Genomic DNA, 21,561 nt, shown 5'->3' on the forward strand with positions numbered 1-21,561 from the left:
TGGTTTTAAGATCAATAGATCTCTTCTTAGATTCAATGCTTAGTTTCAGACCTTTCCTATTTGTAAAATCTTTTATCCTCTGAGCAATTTAAATAAGCTTGAAAGCAAAGGATAGCTACAGAGATCTGATGTTGCAGATGCTTTACATTTTTTGTACTTTGAAGAATGTTCAAAGTAAATTTAAAATAGAAATGATAATGCATTTTTAAAAATCTTTGAAGTAACTATAAAAATAGTAAAATATGCGGAGAAAACCCTGCTTAACTGTTAGCGATAATATATGAGGTTAGGCCCATCAAAGATCCTTAAAATAAAAGGTTATTTGTCTGAATGATAGGAATATCATATATTAAAGAATATCATATACTAAATATCTTGGCTTATTAGATAAATCAGTTGGATTTATCCAAATCTTAAACCAGAAACATGCAAACCCCCTGAGGCCCACCTGGGGTTTGTTTTGGAGCAGAGTACAAGATATCCTGGAGACATTATTTTTGCCATATTTATTTAGCAATTCTTTAGCTGAATGCTTGGATCTTACAAAGATGTATGATGCTTTGTGAAATACCAGAATTGTTGCTACCAATTTACCATTTTAATTTACAGTGGTACCTCTACTTACGAACTTAATTCGTTCCGTGACCAGGTTCTTAAGTGGAAAAGTTTGCAGGAAGAAGCAATTTTCCCCATAGGAATCAATGTAAAAGCAAATAATGCGTGCGATTGGGGAAACCACAGGGTGGGTGGAGGCCCTGTTTCCTCCCAGGAGATTCCTAGAGAGGCCCCACGGAGCCTTCTCCACGCCTTTTCAAGGAATCTCCTGGGAGAAAACAGGACCTCCACCCTCCCCGTGGTTTCCCCAATCGCACGCATTATTTGCTTTTACATTGATTCCTATGGGAAAAATGGCTTCTTTTTACAAACTTTTCTACTTAAGAACCTGGTCACGGAACAAATTAAGTTCGTAAGTAGAGGTACCACTGTACTGTTTTAGTATTCTATAAATAGAAATTTAATAATGTAACAATTGGAATAACTTTTGCTAGGAGGTCTATTATTTAACTCTCCCCACATCAACATCACTAGTTTTTCTTAGTAGTCAAGAAAAAATTTGATGGAAACTGTAGCTGCCTTTTGATGTCCAGCCACAAACATGTGGCAAAAGTGCCTAGGAATCTTATGTTCTTATGTTCTATCTAATCTATCCATCCATCCATCCATCCATCCATCTATCTATCTATCTATCTATCTATTTCACTTCTATGCCACCTAATCCCAAAGGACTCGGGGCAGCTTACAACAGCGGTATAAGTACAATAAGAATAAATACAAAACAGTAAAAGAAGTCGAACAGTTAACTAAGGTTAAAACGTAACAAATAATCATACGCATTATTTGCTTTTAAATTGATTCCTATAGGAAAAAATGCTTCTTCTTACAAACTTAAGAAACCAATCACGGAATTAATTAAGTTTGTAAGTAGAGGTACCACTGTACCTTAAAATGGATTTAAATCTCTCTATTCGTGTCCCTAACGCTTGCTTGTCTTTTGATCCACGAGATGGTTCGCACGTCTTCAGGAAGTGTGCAGGAGGCATCTCCTTTTCATTTGGAGCAGCACACCTGTCTCCCAGGGTGTGAATCCAAATTTAATTGAATGTCTTTATGACACAAGGGAAGCAACTGGAGAGGCCTGGCTGCCTTGCCAAGTTGCGAGACTGATTTAACCTGTTTTTAGGAGTTCGAGATTGCCCACGGATTTACGAACCACAGGGAGTTGTCATTAAAATTTTCCCTGAGCAACGTTCGATGGAACCAAGGAAGGAATTAGACCATAAATCTAGACCAAAAGTTGCGGAGGTCATTTATCTTGTTAAGAGATGGGTAAGTGAAGCGTCATTATTGTCATGCTCTCAGCATGAGAAGTTCTAGTTCTCCCTAGCACGTGGGTGTTGTCTGGGGCAGATAAAGCGTGAGGTTTTGCTCAAGTCAGGTCCTGACAAGATTAATGCAGCTCAGCATCCTATTAAAAGGGGCGTGTTCTTAATGCTGGAGTATAAATGCTTGTGCTGGAACAACTGCTTTGAGAAATGCAGCAACTGTTGAGAGTGAGTGTTAAAGGTAAGTCAATGGGCTTTGGCAAATTGATGGGCTGGGGGTATGTCACCAGTGCCTCTTTCATTAGAGACACATATTACTCTAGTTCGGTGGTTCTCAATCTGGGGGTCGGGACCAGTGTTCCCTCTAATTTTTTTTGGGGGGGGGGGCGGAAAAGTATAGTCTCTGAGCGGCAGTCCCTTTGGGACTGGGCGGCACAGAAATAATAAATAAATAAATAAACAAACAAACAAACAAAAAACCCACCCTGTTTTGCCTCAGAGAATTTCAAAATAAAATATTATACTGTGTGTCTATAACAGTGAGCTCATAATAGGGCAACTCTATCAATATCAAACTGCCACTTAAATAGTTGAGCTAGTTTCAAACTAGATTTTGATTTTCTTTCTCTCTTCCTTACTCCCATTCTTTTTCTTTCTCTTTTCCTTCCTCTCTTTTTTCTATCTGTTTCTCTCTCTTCCTCTCTCTCTCCTTCCCTCTCACTATTTACGTCTCGGCTTCTGGGCAGGTTTGGAAAACTCTGAGTTGATGATGATTTTTAAGTGACCGATTGCTCACTGCTCAGCTTAGAGGGAACTATGGTCGGGACCCCTTTCGGGGTCGAACAACCGTTTCGCAGACCATGGGAAAAGACAATTTTCCCATGGTGTTAGCAACTAAAGCTTCTATTCTGGAGTCTTGTAATATATTTTTACAATCCGACCAATCAGGCATTTACAGTGGGGGTATCCCTGTGACCTTCCTGCCAATCAGCTTAAAGTTCTGTGGGAGAATTGGTGCTAGACTTATGGTTGGGGGTCACCACAACATGAGGACCTGTATTAAGGGGTCACAGCATTAGAAAGGTTGAGAACCACTGATCTAGAAGAAAACTGAGCTTGATCAACTGTTTATTTGAACAGGATGGCCTGTCTACTCTGATCTAGTATCTGGGAAATAGCTCAAGCAAAATCAGTTTAGTTTGTGGAAATGTAAAAGTCCTCTGGGAAAGAAAGATACCATAATAATTCAGTGTTTAGTGTAATGCTGTAATGAGTTGGAGAAACTGATTCAAATCGCAGATCAAAGAAGGAGGCATAATGTAACTTTGAGTCCAATTTAAATGGCAAGTATAGGAATGAAATGGCTAGGAAAATATGACATCTGGAATCCAAATTGGAGGCCAAAGTACTAATGACCTGAGATATACAGATGGCACCACTCAATGCAAGTGAAAGAGAAGAAATCATTATGAAAGTCAGTGGAAAATGTAAAGTCTGGTTTACAGCTAAATATTAAGACAAAGATAATGTCAACCACCATGCTTCCTAAACTTACAAGCCACAGCAAAAAAACACCCTGAAAGTATTTGTTTGTTTGTTTTATTATTTTATTTTATTTTATTTATTTATTTATTTATTTTATTTATTTGCTTGCTTGCTTACTTACTTACTTACTTACTTACTTACTTACTTACTTACTTACTTACTTACTTACTTACCTATCTATCTATCTATCTATCTATTTATTTATATATTTATTGGGTTTGTATGCCGCCCCTCTCCGTAGACTCTGTAATAGGTAGCTTTGTTTCGGCGGCTCAGGAATCTCTCAAGATTAACAGTATCCTGAAAAGGTAAAGAGGCAAGAACACGAAGGATATACAGTATAGGCATTTCAATTACAATCAGTTGTAGACAACTGAAACTCACATACTATGGTTTATGAGCTGGGGGGGGGGGGAGAATCTTGACAAACCGGAAGCTGTGGGAAAACTCAACGGTTAAGATTTAAAAAAAATCAGGAATTATGTGGAAGAGATGCAAATACTCAAGTTCAGTACATGGACCATTTTGATCTCTCTCTGATATAAATCAAGATTTGTACTGTACTGTATTTGTATTTATTAGATTTGTATGCCGCCCCTCTCCGAAGACTCGGGGCGGCTAACAACAATATAAAAAGACAATGTAAACAAATCTAATATTAAAACAATCTGAAAAACCCCAATTTAAAGAACCACTCATACATACAAGCATACCATGTATAAATTCTATAAGCCTAGGGGGAAGGGAAATTTCAATTCCCCCATGCCTGATGACAGAGGTGGGTTTTAAGGAGCTTGCGAAAGGCAAGGAGGGTGGGGGCAACTCTGATATCTGGGGGGAGCTGGTTCCAGAGGGTCGGGGCCGCCACAGAGAAGGCTCTTCTCCTGGGTCCCGCCAAACGACATTGCTTAGTCGACGGGACCCGGAGAAGGCCAACTCTGTGGGACCTAACCGGTCGCTGGGATTCATGCGGCAGAAGGCGGTCCCGGAGATATTCTGGTCCGATGCCATGAAGATGATCCATATATTCAGCTCGAGTCAAGCCCAACTCAGTGACATCTAACTGGCATATCTAGATGTTTTGAACTACAACTACTGCAACTGCTTGCTGCATTGATTTGAGTTAATGAAGGTTCAAATCCATAGCACCTGGAAGGTATAATGTTGACTATCTGTGCTTCACACGCATTACAATAGTGATTTATTTATTTATTAGATTTGTATGCCACCCCTTTCTGTAATCTTGATTGATGCTTCGAAGGTAAGTCAATAGTATTCTCTTCATTTTGCAGATTTTATGAGAGAGAACCATAACTTCATGCCCTCTGCCATGAGAAGAACATTAGGGTTTGAATTAGGGGCTTCCATCTTATCAATTGTCCACGGAGAGGGGCGGCATACAAATCCAATAAATAAATAAATAAACAAATAAATAAATCTTAATGTAGCCTATGTCAGTTTGCAGTGCACACCTATTGATGTATTTTGAAATTTTGAGTGTTCTTTCATATGTATGACTCTCCTTCAATGTGGCACCCTACGGATTTATTGGCATCGCATTTCAGTGTTCCAATCCAGCACGCCAATAGTTAAGAAATCTTGGAATTGCTCAACATTTTGGCAGCTTTGGGAGTTGTCGTATTACATCCGCAATATGTAGGCAAGATATGACAGACAGATATGTCACAGATTTGCTGTCAGGTACCAGGCAGAAGAAACAAATGAGATCCACAGCTAAATATCCGTTTCCTCAATATTTAGCATGCTAGAGACTTTGTCATTTTCTTTTCCAACATAAATAATATCTTAAATACTGTCATGGAACTGGGGAAATATCTGGTGATGTTCAACCTTGAGAAGGCTGATTGGAAATGTTCAAATGCTTGAGCAGATATCACACAGAGGAAGAAGAACTGTTCTATTCACTCAGAGGGCAAAAAACAATGGATTTAAGTTAAAAGGACCAGATATTCCCATTAGACATTAAAAAGGACTTCCCAGAACAGATGGTGTATCTGGATTGAAAAAAACAAATTAAAATGAAAGGAAAGTAGGAACCCTAAACCCAAATTTAGAGGAAAAAAACTTAATTAATATCAACAAATATTAACAAATCATAGCACTATTATACCATTGAAAAAATGATACATGATTGATATAATAACAAGAAAATTATAAGGTTGTATTTATGTATTAAATATGTAACAATTATTAAAAAGAAGATTTTCCTTTGTATATTAGACATAAGCTGCATGCCAAGTACACTACCCTTTAGGTAATGCAAATCCTAAATAATGATACCAAATATGTTATGTATAAAGCAGGATGCTTTATTCCTTTTTCCCTTATCTTCTTCCCTTTTCTTTTTCTTTTCCCCTTTTTCCTCTTTCTTATGTGTATATATTGTCACCATGTCGTTTTTTGTTATATGTTTTTAATGTATATATTTAATAAAATCTTTTTCAAAAAAAAAAGAAAGAAAGGACTTCCCAGTGTAGCAATAGTTCCCATACAGAAATGATATGCTCCTTTAAATAGGAGTTAATTAGGATTTGAAGTTAGAGATCTAATTTACCCCTCAGTGCTCTATGATTCTAGGGGGTGATTTGAAGTTGTTGAATAAGGAGTACAAATCACAGGACAGATGAAATGTTTATTTTTATTCATCTATTTGATTTGGTTGGGGAATACTTGATGCCCACAAGTCTTGAAGTTGCCAATGTTGGGGGGGGGGGTTTGTGTCTGTGGAGAGTCTCAGTTATCCAGGTCATAGTTGTCTCAAAAGTACTTTTTTTTCCTTGAGGAAGAAAAAAAGAAAACATTTTGCTTCTCATTCAATAAACTTCATTAGTTGTGATGCTGGGGGAATGGAAAGATAGGTACTGACCCAGTCAATTTGACTTTTGAAGAAAAAAAACCCCCATATTAGTACAAGTGCACTAGAGTGCCTTCCGTCCCCTGTCCTATTACTCTCCTATATCTCCTATACCTTTCTTCTATTCCTAGATCTCTTCTTCTATTCTTTCATTGATATGTTCTACTACTATATCTTCTTTTCTATTCTTTCTTAGATATATTTTACTTTGTGTATCTCCTCTATAACCTTCATCATGTATTTTTCTATGTGTGTGTGTATATATAATAATTTATTTATTTATTTATTGGATTTGTATGCCACCCCTCTCTGCAGACTCAGGGCGGCTAACAACAGTGATAAAAAACAGCATGTAACAATCCAATACTAAACAACTAAAAAAACCCTTATTATTATGAAACCAAACATATATACAAACATACCATGCATAAATTGTAAGGCCTAGGGGGAAAGAATATCTCAGTTCCCCCATGCCTGACGGCAGAGGTGGGTTTTAAGAAGCTTACGAAAGGCAAGGAGGGTGGAGGCAATTCTAATTTATTTATTTATTTATTGGATTTGTATGCCGCCCCTCTCCGCAGACTCTGGGGGGAGTTGATTCTAATCTCTGGGGGGAGTTGATTCTAATCTCTGGGGGGAGTTGATTCCAAAGGGCCGGGGCAACCACAGAAAAGGCTCTTCCCCTGGATCCCACCAAACGACATTGTTTAGTTGACGGGACCCGGAGAAGGCCCACTCTGTGGGACCTAACTGGTCGCTGGGATATATATACCCACTAAAACCCTCATTGTGTATTGGACAAAATAAATAAATAAAAATAAAATAAAATATTTGTCAAATATGGACACCCCTTTTTTAAACTGACCTACATATAGAATTACTAAACCTAAACCACTAAAATCCAGATAACCACTATACAGATGCAAAGCATTAGGGTTTTTGGTGTTTCTTTGTTCCCATCTAATAATTTTCTGGATTTTATCATTCCAGAGCAGGTGGTCCTACTCTAAGCATAACTTTCTAGAACAAGCATCACGTCTTCTCTCTAGCATGATTGGGTCAATAGCCTAGTTTCATTAGAGTCTATTAAATTGTACTTATTAGACTAAGGATGGCTTTTGAAATCAATAGCTGAGTGACGGGTTATGTGCACTAATCTTGCAATAATTAAGATGATTACTCGATGATCAGTTTGATACTATCAGCTTCAGTCATCCTCATGCTTCCTTTGAAACCCCAGTCAAAGTGGGTAGTGCCAAAAGACCCAAGGACCCAGCCAATATGGATAACTCAATTGGCATGCTGTAAACTCAGGTTGAGTGAGGAACCTGCTATTCATGTAGAGAAGCGGTTAGATAATTGTCCACCAACTTGTTCAGATTCCAGTCTATTCTACTGGAGCCCATCAGAAGTTGCCAAAAGCAAAGACTTCGAGGGCAATAAACATGCTTTGAAGTGCAAGCCAATTATGCGGCTCCACAATTTCATGACTACCCTCCTACTGAATTTTATGTGGATCTAGTTATTTTATTTATTCATTTGTCCAATACACAATACATATGGAAGAGAATAGACATGAAGTAATATATATAAAGATAATATGTAGAAATAGAGGAGAAGATATATGCAAGGAAGAAAATATATATGATATATGAGATAAAGGAAAGACAATTGGACAGGGGACGAAAGGCACACTAGTGCACTTATGTACGCCCCTTACTCTCTTAGGAACCTGGAGAGGTCAATCGTGGAGAGTCTAAGGGAGAAATGTTGGGGGTTAGGGGTTGACACTATTGAGTCCGGTAATGAGTTCCACGCTTCGACAACTCGACTGTTAAAGTCATATTTTTTACAGTCAAGTTTGGAGCGGTTAATATTAAGTTTGAATCTGTTGCGTGCTCTTGTGTTGTTGCGGTTGAAGCTGAAGTAGTCATTGACCGGTAGGACATTGCAGCATATGATCTTGTGGGCAATACTTAAATCGTTTTTAGGCGCCGTAGTTCTAAGCTTTCTAGACCCAGGATTGTTAGTCTATTTTCGTAGGGTATTCTGTTTCGAGTGGAGGAATAAAGGGCTCTTCTGGTGAAATATCTTTGGACATTTTCAAGGGTGTTGATGTCCGAGATGTGGTATGGGTTCCAGACAGATGAACTGTATTCAAGGATGGGTCTGGCAAAAGTTTGTATTTTCTGCATGGTTGTAGGGATGAATTTTGAGATCTATTCATTTGACCTGAGAGTCCATGTAGTATGATAATTTTTATATTACTAGAGTAGCAAGTAAATGATTGCAATATTGAAATAAGGAAACACGGGTTCAAGTCCACTTTTGGCCTGGAATCTCCCAGGTGATTTTGGATGACTTGCTTTATCTGAGCACAATATCCCTTGTTGTTAAAGGAATAACATTAAAAGTGATCCTACACAAATAGTCCTCAACTTATGACCATTTATTTAGCGACTGTTGAATGTTGCCAAGTGTATCGATCGAAACATTATTATTATTATTATTATTATTATTATTATTATTATTATGTCAGTACAACACAGCAAACAAGATCACTATGCTGGATTTCGAATTTCATCACCAATCGGGCGCTTCCCAAGCACCTAGGACTGCGTGATGTAGCGGCGAATTATGTGTGCCGATCCCAGTAAAACGGCCTTTTGCAATTGACAGATGGAGATTTTGTCACTTCCGATGGTTTTCAAATGTCCGCTGAGATCCTTTGGTACTGCGCCCAGCGTGCCAAGTACCACTGGGACCACTTTCACTGGCTTATGCCAGAGTCGTTGCAGCTCGATTTTTAGATCTTCGTATTTCACTAATTTCTCTAGCTGCTTCTCCTCAATTCTGCTGTCTCCTGGGATTGCGATGTCAATGATCCATACTTTCTTTTTCTCCACGATCACAATGTCTGGTGTGTTATGCTTCAGAATTTGGTCAGTCTAAAGTCGGAAGTCCCACAGTAGTTTTGCTTGCTCATTTTCGACCACTTTTTTGGGCTTATGATCCCACCAGTTCTTTGCCACTGGTAAATGGTAGTTCCGGCACAAGTTCCAGTGGATTATTATTATTATTATTATTATTATTATTATTATTATTATTATTTATTAGACTTGTATGCCGCCTCTCTCTGAAGAAACATTTAAATGAGTTAAAGGGTTAAATAAGGTTCAGAAGGGAAGTGTTTTTAATAGGAAAGTGAACACAAGAACAAGGGGGCACAATCTGAGGTTAGTTGGGGGAAAGATCAAAAGCAACATGAGAAAATATTATTTTACTGAAAGAGTAGTAGATCCTCGGAACAAACTTCCAGCCGACGTGGTCGGTAAATCCACAGTAACTGAATTTAACCATGCCTGGGATAAACATATATCCATCCAAAAATCAAATACAGGAAATAGTATAAGGGCAGACTAGATGGACCATGAAGTCTTTTTCTGCTGTCAATCTTCTATGTTTCTATGACAGTTGCCGAATTCCGGGGCCACGTGATTGCCACCTGTGATTTTCCCAATTGTCTTCCAAAAAATGCAAAGTCAATGGGAGAGTGCTAGATTCACTTAATCACAGTGATTCATTTGAGGAAGGAGAAGAGAAGAGGAAACTGACCATATAAGAGTTAATAGAAACATAGAAACATAGACGTCTGACGGCAGAAAAAGACCTTATGGTCCATCTAGTCTGCCCTTATACTATTTTCTGTATTTTATCTTAGGATGGATATATGTTTATCCCAGGCATGTTTAAATTCTGTTACTGTGGATTTATCTGCCACTTCTGCTGGAAGTTTGTTCCAAGGATCTACCACTCTTTCAGTAAAATAATATTTTCTCATGTTGCTTTTTATCTTTCCCCCAACTAACTTCAGATTGTGTCCCCTTGTTCTTGTGTTCACTTTCCTATTTAAAACACTTCCCTCCTGGACCTTATTTAACCCTTTAACATATTTAAATGTTTCGATCATGTCCCCCCTTTTCCTTCTGTCCTCCAGACTATACAGATTAATAGGTATATTAACCTGACTAAGAATGAATTTATTAGCTGCTAATAATTTATTTACTGATACTAATACAATTTATTATTAACAACTAATAACATATTACTATAATGGAATGGAATTACAATGAAAAGGTACATATGCTAACGATATGAAAATCTGCAAAAAAAATTGTAAACATATAAGTAAAAACAAACTAGTAAAAAGAGAGAGCAAGGTCCTCTCTCGTTTTTAATGTGTGTTTATATATTCTTGAATGTAATATATATTTGTAAATAAAATTCTTTTTTCTTTCTTTTTAAAAAATATTTTTATTGTTTTTTAAAAGACAGACAAAAACAAACAACATTAAACATTTAAGGAGCTCCGCTTGTCATAGAAGTCTAACTAATACAAAGAAAAAAACCCCTAACTATAGTCAGATCAATACAGAAATGTCACACGTACACATTACATTCTTGTTAAGTTTAACTCTACATTCTTTATGTTAATTAAATTTCTTTATCTATAAAATATCAAATACTTATTCAAAAAATAAAATATAGAAAATAACACTTCTGACTTTATCATACTATAAAGAAAAAAGAGAAAAGAGAACAAAAACTCTATGTTTGTATTGTTTTTAAACTATTTCACTCTATCTTATAAACCTTCAAAATAATAATTTTTAAAAAGGGTTAATAGATACAAATACAGGTAGTCCTCAACTTACAATGATTCATTTACTGGACATTCAAAGTTACACTGAAAAAAAAGTGACTTATGACCATTTCTCACCGTTGTAGCATCCTCATGGTCATGTGATCAAAAGTCAGATGCTTGACAACTGATTCACATTTATGATGGATGTAATGTCCTGGAATCATGTGATCTGCTTTTGTAACCTTCTGACAAGCAAAGTCAATGGGGAAACAAGGTTCACTTAACAACCAAGTTACTAACTTAACAACTGCAGCAATTCACTTAACAAATATGGCAAAGAAAGATTTATAAAATGGGATAAGACTCACTTAACAAATGTCTCACTTAGCAACATAAATTTTGGGCTCCATTGTGGTCATAGGTTTAGAGCTATTTGCATGGCATAATAATGCATTGCATAGTTTTTTAAGCATTTTCCTCAAGGTATAGCAGACAACTGTGTTAAAAAACTATTATATCCAGCTTCCCTGCACTCTTACCATTTGTTAAAATTTTCTGCCATTGTGTTCTTTGACAAATTAGTGCCAGAGAGAGAAGGGAAAGAGAGGATGAAAGAGACTGGCTGTAATTCATCCTATTTTTCACTACCTACCTACCTACTAACTTACTAATTTATTATGTTTATATATGGGACCGCCTTCTGCCGCATAAATCCCAGTGGCTGGTTAGGTCCCACAGAGTTGGCCTTCTCCAGGTTCCATCAACCAGACAATGTCGTTTGGTGGGGCCTAGGGGAAGAGCCTTCTCTGTGGGGGCCCCAGCCCTTTGGAATCGGCTTCCCCCAGAGATTCGTACTGCCACCACCCTCCTCGCCTTCCGCAAGAGTCTGAAGACTCACCTATGTTGCCAGGCCTGGGGCCATTAGATCTTGCCCCCCTGACCAATAAATGTAATGCATGGTGTGATTGGATTGTCTGATTGAGTAATATATAGGGTTTTTAGCTGTAGTTTTTTTAATGTACAGTGATACCTCGTCTTACGAACTTAATTGGTTTCTGGACGAGGTTTGTAAGGTGAAAAATTTGTAAGACAAAACAATGTTTCCCATAGGAATCAGTGGAAAAGCGATTAATGCGTGCAAGCCCAAAACTCACCACTTTTGCCAGCCGAATCACCCGTTTTTGCGCTGCTGGGATTCCCCTGAGGCTCTCCTCCATGGGAAACCCCACCTCTGGACTTCCGTGTTTTTGTGATGCTTCAGGGGAATCCCAGCAGCGCAAAAATGGGCACTTTGCTGGCAATGGAAGTCCGGAGGTGGGGTTTCTCAGCGAGGGGAGCCTCAGCGAAATTGCAGCATCGCAAAAACACAGAAGTCCTCGAAACCCCACCTCCGGACTGCTGTGTTTTTGTGATGCTGCGATTTCACTGAGGCTCCCCTCGCTGGGAAATCCCACCTCCGGACTTCCGTTGCCAGCGAAGCGCCCGTTTTTGCGCTGCTGGGATTCCCCTGCAGCATCGCAAAAACACGGAAGACCAGAGGTGGTGTTTCCCATGGAGGGGAGCCTTAGGGAAATCCCAGCAGCACAAAAACGGGCGCTTCACTGGCAACAGAAGTCCAGAAGCGGGGCATCCCAGTGGCGGCGGCTTGGGTTTGTAAGGTGAAAATAGTTTGGAAGAGGCAAAAAAATCTTAAACCCCAGGTTTGTATCTAGAAAAGTTTGTATGATGAGGGGTTTGTAAGACGAGGTATCACTGTATTAGATTTGTTTTGTACGCTTTGTTTCTATATTTATTCTGTGAGCCACCCCGAGTTTTCGGAGAAGGGCAGCATACAAATCTAAATAATAATAATAATAATAATAATAATAATAATCATCATCATCATCATCATCATAACAACAACAATAACAAAATAACAAAATAACAAAACAACGATGATAATAATAATGACGATGATAATAATAATAATAACAACAACAACAACAATAATAAGCCACCCAACTCCCCAAGGATTCTGGGCAGCTGACCTAAAATGACTACAACCTCTCATTCAGGCCTAAACCATAAACCAAGGATAAAGAGTAAATCAGGAGAAAGTTTAGCTGCTCCGGCTGGTAATATAGTGTTTTAGCTTCAGCAGACATGAGGCACTGGAAACTTGGATGGTGAACAAGGAGTAGTAGGCCCGACTCTGAGAGCCCAAGGGCACACTGTTTACAAGTGTATGACACTACAGCACAACTCTGCGTTTCAGGCCTCCAAGCGTTGCAACACAGGGTAAACGGGTTTATATCTGTCAAGCAGATTAAATCACCTCCGCAGCCTTATGAAATTAGAGGAGGAAGAACTGCTACTCCAAAGGAACCGAGTGAGCTAAAGGGGAGGGAGGAAGAACAACCTCTCCCAACACGATTTAACCTGATACCTTGAGAAGCTTGCCAGAAATAGTAGCTGGCAAGTATCCCCTGTCATTCCTGTCTCTCATTTTATATACAACAGCCCCCAAAGGGGAATTCATGTGGCAGTTCAGATCAAGGGAAAATGCAAGTTTGGGCAGATACAGCCCAAATAATACCTGGTGAGGGTATCTGTGACTTTTCATAATTCTCTTTTAGTACAAGTAGTTGATCACGGCTAGTTTGATGAGGGGAAGGACCAGGGAAACATCATAGCAGTGTTCCAATATCTCAGGGGCTGCCACAAAGAAGAGGGAGTCAAACTATTCTCCAAAGCACTTGAGGGTAGAACAAGAAGCAATGGGTGGAAACTAAACAAGGAGAGAAGCAGCTTAGAACTAAGGAGGAATTTCCTGACAGTTAGAACAATGAATCAGTGGAACAGCCTGCCTCCAGAAGTTGGGAATGCTCCAACACTGGAAGTTTTGAAGAAGATGTTGGATAACCATCTGTTTGAAGCAGTGTAGGGTTTCCTGCCTAAGCAGGGGGTTGGACTAGAAGACCACCAAGGTCCCTTCCAACTCTGTTGTTGTTGTTATTTTTATTTATTTATTTATTTATTTAATTTATGTAATTTATGTAATTTATGTAATTTATGTAATTTATGTAATTTATGTAATTTATGTAATTTATTTATTTGGTTGGTTGGTTGGTTGGTTGGTTGGTTGGCTGGCTGGCTGGCTGGCTGGTTGGTTGGTTGGTTGGTTGGTTGGTTGGTTTGTATGCCACCCCTCTCTGTAGATTCAGGGCGGCTCACAGCATACAATGAAACAATTCATAACAAATCTAATAAATTTAAAAAACTTTTTAAAACCCCATTATTAAAACAGACATACGCACAAACATACCATACATAAATTGTATAGGCCTGGGGGGGGGGTGCCTCAATTCCCCATGCCTGTAGGCAGAGGTGGGTTTTAAGGAATTTGCAAAAGGCAGGGAGGGTGGGGGCAGTTCTAATCTCTGGAGGAAGCTGATTCCAGAGAGTTGGGGCGGCTCAGAGAAGGCTCTTCCCCTGGGACCCGCCAGACAACATTGTTTAGTTGACAGGACCCGGAGAAGGCCAACTCTGTGGGACCTAATTGGTCGCTGGGATTCGTGCGGCAGAAGGCGGTCCCGGAGATATTCTGGTCCGATTATTACCATTTGACGTGTCCACAAACCCCAAAAAGATACTTACAATCCAGCTCCAAAGTTCCAATAATGATCACATATTCCCCCACCCCGAATCCATCCGATCATTTGATCGCATTTCAGAAACACCGCAAACAGTACGTAATTATGGTCATTCACAGCGTCCTTAGATCACATGAATGCAATTGCTATGTTTTTGCTGGAAAAATCAGCATTCTCTTCCAGTTTTTGCCCCAATTGCTTAATGACTGCAGCATTCACTTAATGCTGCAGTCCACGTATTTATGCCCATGTAAAATTGTAACATGGGAGATCTGCTTTACGGCCATCACAACAAATAACCCGTAAAGGCCGGCTCCAATACTGTTGTAAGCCAAGGACTTTATACTGGTAGTCCTCAACTTATGATCACAATTGAGGACTGTCAAAAAGAAGACTGTGAAAATATTTACTGACCCCTTGCATCCTGGACATAAATGGTTTCAACTCCTACCCTCAAAACTACACAAGGCACCATTATACCATGGAAAAATATAGAGGAAATGAAAGTACAGTGTTCCCTCGATTTTCGCGGGGGATGCGTTCCGAGACCGCCTGCGAAAGTTGAATTTCCGCGAAGTAGAGATGCGGAAGTAAATACACTATTTTTGGCTATGACCAGTATCACATGCCATCCCTTAACACTTTAAACCCCTAAAGTGCAATTTCCCATTCCCTTAGCAACTATTTAGATTATTACTCACCATGTTTCTTTATTAAAGTTTATTAAAACAAATATTTATTAAATGTGGACAAAAGTTTGGTGGTCATCGGGCGTGAAAAACCGTGGTATAGGGGAAAAAACAGCAAAGTATTTTTAAATTAATATTTTTTAAAAAACGTGGTATAGGCTTTTCGCGAAGTTCGAACCCGCAAAAATCGAGGGAACACTGTAATCACATCGAAATGGATGCTAATAAACTAACGAGATTTATGTGTATTAATAAATAGGGGAAAAATTGTTATAAATGAACAAGCTGCAAAAACCAATTATCCTGCAATTTAGCAGGTGCAACTACTAAGTTCTGATACCAAAAACAACTCATGTATAAAGCATAATGCTTTATTTTGTCTTGAGTGTATGTATGTAATTATGTAACCTTATGTAATTTCTTTTTTTCTTCTGTAAATGTCCTGTTGTTTCTTTTTTTTCTTAATGTAAATAATTAATAAAGTTTTTTTTTTTTTTAAACTACACTATAAAGCACTGCACACCAAGACAGCTACACACAGGAACAGGTTTTTTTCCAAACGCCATCACTCTGCTAAACAAATAATTCCCTCAACACTGTCAAACTATTCACTAAGGCTGCATTGCTATTACTATTAGTCTTCTCATCGTTCCTATCACCCATCTCCTCCCACTGATGACTATATGACTGTAACTTGTTGCTTGAATCCTTACACCTTATATTAATAATTGATCATTTCCTGTTTGCTTATTTGTACTCTATGACAATCACTAAGCGTTGTATCTCATGATTCCTGACAAATGTATCTTTTCTTTTTTGTACGCTGAGAGCATATGCACCAAAGACAAATTCCTTGTGTGTCCAATCACATTTGGCCAATAAAGAATTCGATGTGGCTAAATTAGAAATGTGTTAAGTGAGTTTCACCCCATTTCACAACTTTGTAGGTTGCCACCTTTGTAAGTGAATCACTGCAGTTGTTAAATTGATAGCCCAGTTGTTTAGCAAATCCAGTTTCTACACTGACTTCGCTTGTCAAAAATCATCATCATCATCATCATCATTATTATTATTATTATTATTATTATTATTATTATTATTTATTAAATCTGTATGCCGCCCCTCTCCGTAGACTCGGGGCGGCTCACAACAATAGTGGCAAAACAATGTACAGTGTAATATAAATCTAATAATTTAAACTAAAAACCCATTACAAAAGATGATTTTGTGACCCCAGGATACTGCCACTGTCCCAAATGTGTGTCAATTGTCAAGTATCTGAATGTAAACCACTTGACCATGGGAATGCTACAATGGTCATAAGTGTGAAAAATGGTCCCACGTCCCTTTATCAGGGCCATTGTAACTTCGAACTGTCACTAAGTGAACTGTCCTAAGTCAAGCACTTTATATAAACGTTTGTGCTCTCTGAAAGTCCAAAATTTCTTAACTGTAGATCTTTCTTTAGAAACATAGAAACATAGAAGTCTGACGGCAGAAAAAGACCTCATGGTCCATCTAGTCTGCCCTTATACTATTTTCTGTATTTTATCTGAGGATGGATATATGTTTATCCCAGGCATGTTTAAATTCAGTTACTGTGGATTTACCAACCACGTCTGCTGGAAGTTTGTTCCAAGGATCTACTACTCTTTCAGTGAAATAATATTTTCTCACGTTGCTTTTGATCTTTCCCCCAGCTAACTTCAGATTGTGTCCCCTTGTTCTTGTGTTCACTTTCCTATTAAAAACACTTCCCTCCTGGACCTTATTTAACCCTTTAACATATTTAAATGTTTCGATCATGTCCCCCCTTTTCCTTCTGTCCTCCAGACTATACAGATTGAGTTCATGAAGTCTTTCCTGATACGTTTTGTGCTTAAGACCTTCCACCATTCTTGTAGCCCGTCTTTGGACCCGTTCAATTTTGTCAATATCTTTTTGTAGGTGAGGTCTCCAGAATTGAACACAGTATTCCAAATGTGCTTTTCCTACTGCCCGACCACACTGCTCACCTGCTTTCCAAATCCCCCCAAAATACTCATTTGGACCTATTTGAGACTGTCAGAAATCATTACCCCTAAATCCTTCTCTTCTGAAGTTTTTGCTAACACAGAACTGCCAATGCAATACTGTACTCAGATGATCGAAACATTTAAATATGTTAAAGGGTTAAATAAGGTTCAGGAGGGAAGTGTTTTTAAAGTTTCTTTGAATCTGCCATGTATCGTAAAGGTTTTGTGCCTGTCTGAAGAGGTTAAATTGCATGCCACATGAAAACACAAAAGCAGTTGCCTCCCTCTTCGAATTAATTTCAAGATCGGGGGGATTATTAGCACTGAGGAGACAGTGGCTTTCCATAAGTCACTATGTCTATAGACATAGACAATGCAATACGGTTTAGCTGTTCCTGTACCTTGAATCCCCTAACCCTGTCTACTAAGCGGCGATGAAGGAAAAAACAATGGAGGGAAGGATAAAAATAAACACAATAACGGGTGGATACCGGCAAACACAATTGGGCTTCGTTCTTGCGGCTGAGGATGAGTACTGAGGCATTAAGCCAGGAGTGAACAAGCTTTGGCCTTCAGACTGCTTGCAGTCCTGGATCTCATCTGAGTGACCCTTGGCCTAATTTCAAGATCCTCACTTAGCAGTCAGATTAGAGTACTAGGATGAGGGGTCTGCCACTGTTTTATCGGTCTACAAGGCAGGAAGAAAAAACCCCCACGAAATGGGGCAGGGGTCGTCTCAGATTTCCCCTTGAGAAAATGGTTTCTTCGCCCAGAAAATTTATTATTTTTATTTTATTTATTTATTAGATTTGTATGCCGCCCCTCTCTGAAGACTTGCGGTGGCTCACAACAATAAAAACAGTACAAATCCAAAATTAAAACAATTTAAAACCCATTAATATAAAAACAATCATACATCTCATGCAGACCATACATAAAGCGGAAACGGCCCAGGGGAATCAATTCCCCCATGCCTGGCAGCAGAGGTGGGTTTTAAGGAGTTTGCGAAAGGCAAGGAGGGTGGGGGCAGTCCTAATCTCTGGGGGGAGTTGATTCCAGAGGGTCGGGGCCGCCACAGAGAAGGCTCTTCCCCTGGGTCCCGCCAGACGACGGGACCTGGAGAAGGCCAACTCTGTGGGACCTAACCAGTCGCTGGGATTCGTGCGGCATAAGGCAGTCCCAGAGATATCTCTCCATCCTTAAGATACAGGTTCCACAAAAACAGAAATAGAATAGAATAGAATTCTTCATTGGCCAAGTGTGATTGGACACACAAGGAATTTATCTTTGGTGCATATGCTCTCAGATATTGGGACGAAGTGAAAAGAGAGAGAAATGTGGTTATCCAAGTATTTTTACTTTATGTAGACCAGTGATGGTGAACCTTTTTTTCCTTGGGTGCTGAAATCACATGTGCACGAGTGCCCACACCCATAATTCAATGCCTGGGGAGGGCGAAAACAGTTTCCCTCACCCCCCCTGGAGGCCCTCTGGAGGCCGGAAACGGCCTGTTTTCCAGCTTCTGGTGGGCCCACTAGGCTTGTGTTTTATTTATTTATTCAATTTTTATGTCGCCCTTCTCCTTAGACTCAGGGCGGCTTACAATATGTTAGCAATAGCACTTTTTAACAGAGCCACACTATTGCCCCCACAATCCGGGTCCTCATTTTACCCACCTCGAAAGGATGGAAGGCTGCGTCAACCTTGAGCCGGTGATGAGATTTGAACCGCTGACCTACAGATCTACAGTCAGCTTCAGGGGCCTGCAGTACAGCACTCTACCTGCTGCGCCACCCTGGCTCTTAATGTGTTTTGCCCTCCCCAGGCTCCAAAGGCTTCCCTGGAGCAAGGGGAGGGTATTCATGGCATCGGACCAGAATATTTCTGGGACTGCCTTCTACCGCACAAATCCCAGCAACCGATTAGGTCCCACAGAGTTGGCCTTCTCCGGGTCCCGTCGACTAAACAATGTCGTTTGGCGGGTCCCAGGGGAAGAGCCTTCTCTGTGGCAGCCCCGACTCTCTGGAACCAGCTCTCCCTGGAGATTAGAATTGCCCCACCCTCCTTGCCTTCCGTAAACTCCTTAAAACCCACCTTTGCCGCCAGGCATGAGGGAATTGAGATATCTCCCCCGGGCCTATACAATTTATGTATGGTATGTTTGTATATATGTCTGATTAATAATGGGTTTTTTAAAATGTTTTTAAATTATTAGATTTGTTATGAATTGTTCTATTGCTGTTGTGAGCCGCCCCGAGTCTACGGAGAGGGGCGGCATGCAAATCAAACAAACAAACAAACAAACAAACAAACAAATAAATAAATAAATAAAATGCCCTCCTCCATTTCCCGAAGGCTCTTTGGAAGTCAAAAATACCCTCCCAGAAATTATGTGCGAGCCAAAAATCAGCTAGCCGGCACACACATGCATGTTGTAGATGAACTAGGGCAGTGTTTCCCAACCTTGGCTACTTGGAGATATTTGGACTTCAACTCCCAGAATTCCCCAGCCAGCATTTGCTGGCTGGGGGATTCTGGGAGTTGAAGTCCAAATATCTCCAAGTGGCCAAGGTTGGGAAACACTGAACTAGGGCACTGGCTCATGTGCCAGCAGATATGGCTCCGAATTCCATCTGTGGCACCCATACGTTTGTCATCACTGATGTAAACTGTTTACAGCTGAGTCAAATTAAATTAACTCTCTCAATTCTTTCTAGGAAACAGACTGGGATAAAACCAACGTTGGATTCCACTGGCCTTGTGGAAGGACAGCTAGGAAGAAGCCTCTCTATGTTCTCCCAAGAGCTCAGCATGAATAGAATTGTTGTGTACGACAAGCCCAATTTTGAAGGCCTCAGCAAAGAGTTCGCCTCCGATGTCCCTGACCTGCATGAATTGGATTTCGGCGATTGTATCTCCTCCTTGAAGGTGAGAGGGCAGCCCTGGGTGGCCTACAAGCTCTCCAAGTTTGAAGAGGACGGCGTCATTTTCGAAGAAGGGGACTATGCCACGATTGACAACAACAACAGGATTTCTTCCCTGCGACTAGTTCACCAGGATCTCTCTGACCCCCAAATTACACTGTACGCCCACCCCAATTACGAAGGCCAAAGCAAGGTGGTGAAGGAGGAGACCAACCTCGCCTACGGTTACTTTAATGACCGCGTCTCCTCCCACGTGGTGCAGAGGGGCGTCTGGCTGCTCTATAAAAACCCAAACCGCGGCGGGTGGCATCACATCGCCTGGCCAGGCGAACGCATTCACGACTACAAAACTGAGATCAACTTCGACGACAGCGTCTCTCACTTGCGGCCCTTGAAACCGGGCCGCCCAATCATTACCGCCAAGTTGCTGTGGGACCAGAAGAAAGTAGAGGCGGAGCACGACGTCCTGATCGACGAGATCGTGGGGACCAACTGCACCGAATACGAACAGGCGTTCACCACCAACTCCACCCGGGAATACACGGCCACGGTGTTTCAGAGCTTCCACTTCTGCAACACCACGTGCCTAAAACTCGGCTTTTCCTTCCAGGTCAGCTTGGGTTGTTCCAATATATTTGTCGTGGAGAAGGGCAAAAGCGAGTCCACCACCACGACGGAGAAGGTAGAGGTCCTGCTGCCAGCCAAAATCCCCCCGTGCACCGAACTCTCCATACAGGTGATGAAGAAGGAGACCACCACCACGGTGCCGGTGGAGCTCACCATCTGTCAGAACGGCAAAGAGAAGAAGGAGAGCGCCGAATACCGCTGTGTTTCAGGCCGTACCATCAGCACCAGATATACCATGAAGCCTGTCCCGGCAGCAACAGGCACTTCCCAAGCTAAACCCAAAGAAGTATGACAGAGGAGGAACACAAGCAACTAGGTCGACCTTTGCCAAGTGGACAGATCTAGGCAGGGGTGAAATGCTACCCGTTCAAGGCGGTTCGCCCAAACCTGTAGTAAAAAAAAAAAATACTAAAAAATGTTTATTTAAAAGAAAAGTTCAGGCAATCATGCACCGCACATGTGGCCTTTGGAACTTTTTCCCCCCTCTGAAGCCTGCTAGGCCAAAGGAAGGAAGGAAGGAAGGAAGGAAGGAAGGAAGGAAGGAAGGAAGGAAGGAAAAGAAAGAAGGAAGGAAGGGAAAGGAAGGAAGGGAAAGGAAGGAAAAGAAAGAAAGAAGGAAGGAAGGAAGGGAAAGGAAGGAAGGGAAAGAAGGAAGGGAAAGGAAGGAAGGGAAAGAAGGAAGGATGGGAAAGGAAGGAAAGGAAGGAAGGAAAAGAAAGAAGGAAG

The 21,561-nt window shown here is 40.4% G+C and overlaps 1 protein-coding gene across 1 annotated transcript; it reads left to right on the forward strand.

Moving 5' to 3' along the window:
* The first annotated feature begins 20,074 nt into the window (after positions 1 to 20,074).
* Positions 20,075 to 21,146, forward strand: LOC139158407 (epidermal differentiation-specific protein-like). The gene has a single exon (XM_070735714.1). The coding sequence runs from the start codon at positions 20,075 to 20,077 to the stop codon at positions 21,125 to 21,127; it is 1,053 nt and encodes a 350-aa protein (XP_070591815.1). The 3' UTR covers positions 21,128 to 21,146.
* Positions 21,147 to 21,561: the final 415 nt, after the last annotated feature.

Source organism: Erythrolamprus reginae, chromosome 2 (genome assembly GCF_031021105.1).
Source record: "Erythrolamprus reginae isolate rEryReg1 chromosome 2, rEryReg1.hap1, whole genome shotgun sequence".
Classification (NCBI taxonomy): domain Eukaryota; kingdom Metazoa; phylum Chordata; class Lepidosauria; order Squamata; family Dipsadidae; genus Erythrolamprus; species Erythrolamprus reginae.

Bases quoted from the DNA above. Each gene is read 5' to 3' on its own strand.
- LOC139158407 (XM_070735714.1), top strand. From the start codon at position 20,075: ATGTTCTCCCAAGAGCTCAGCATGAATAGAATTGTTGTGTACGACAAG.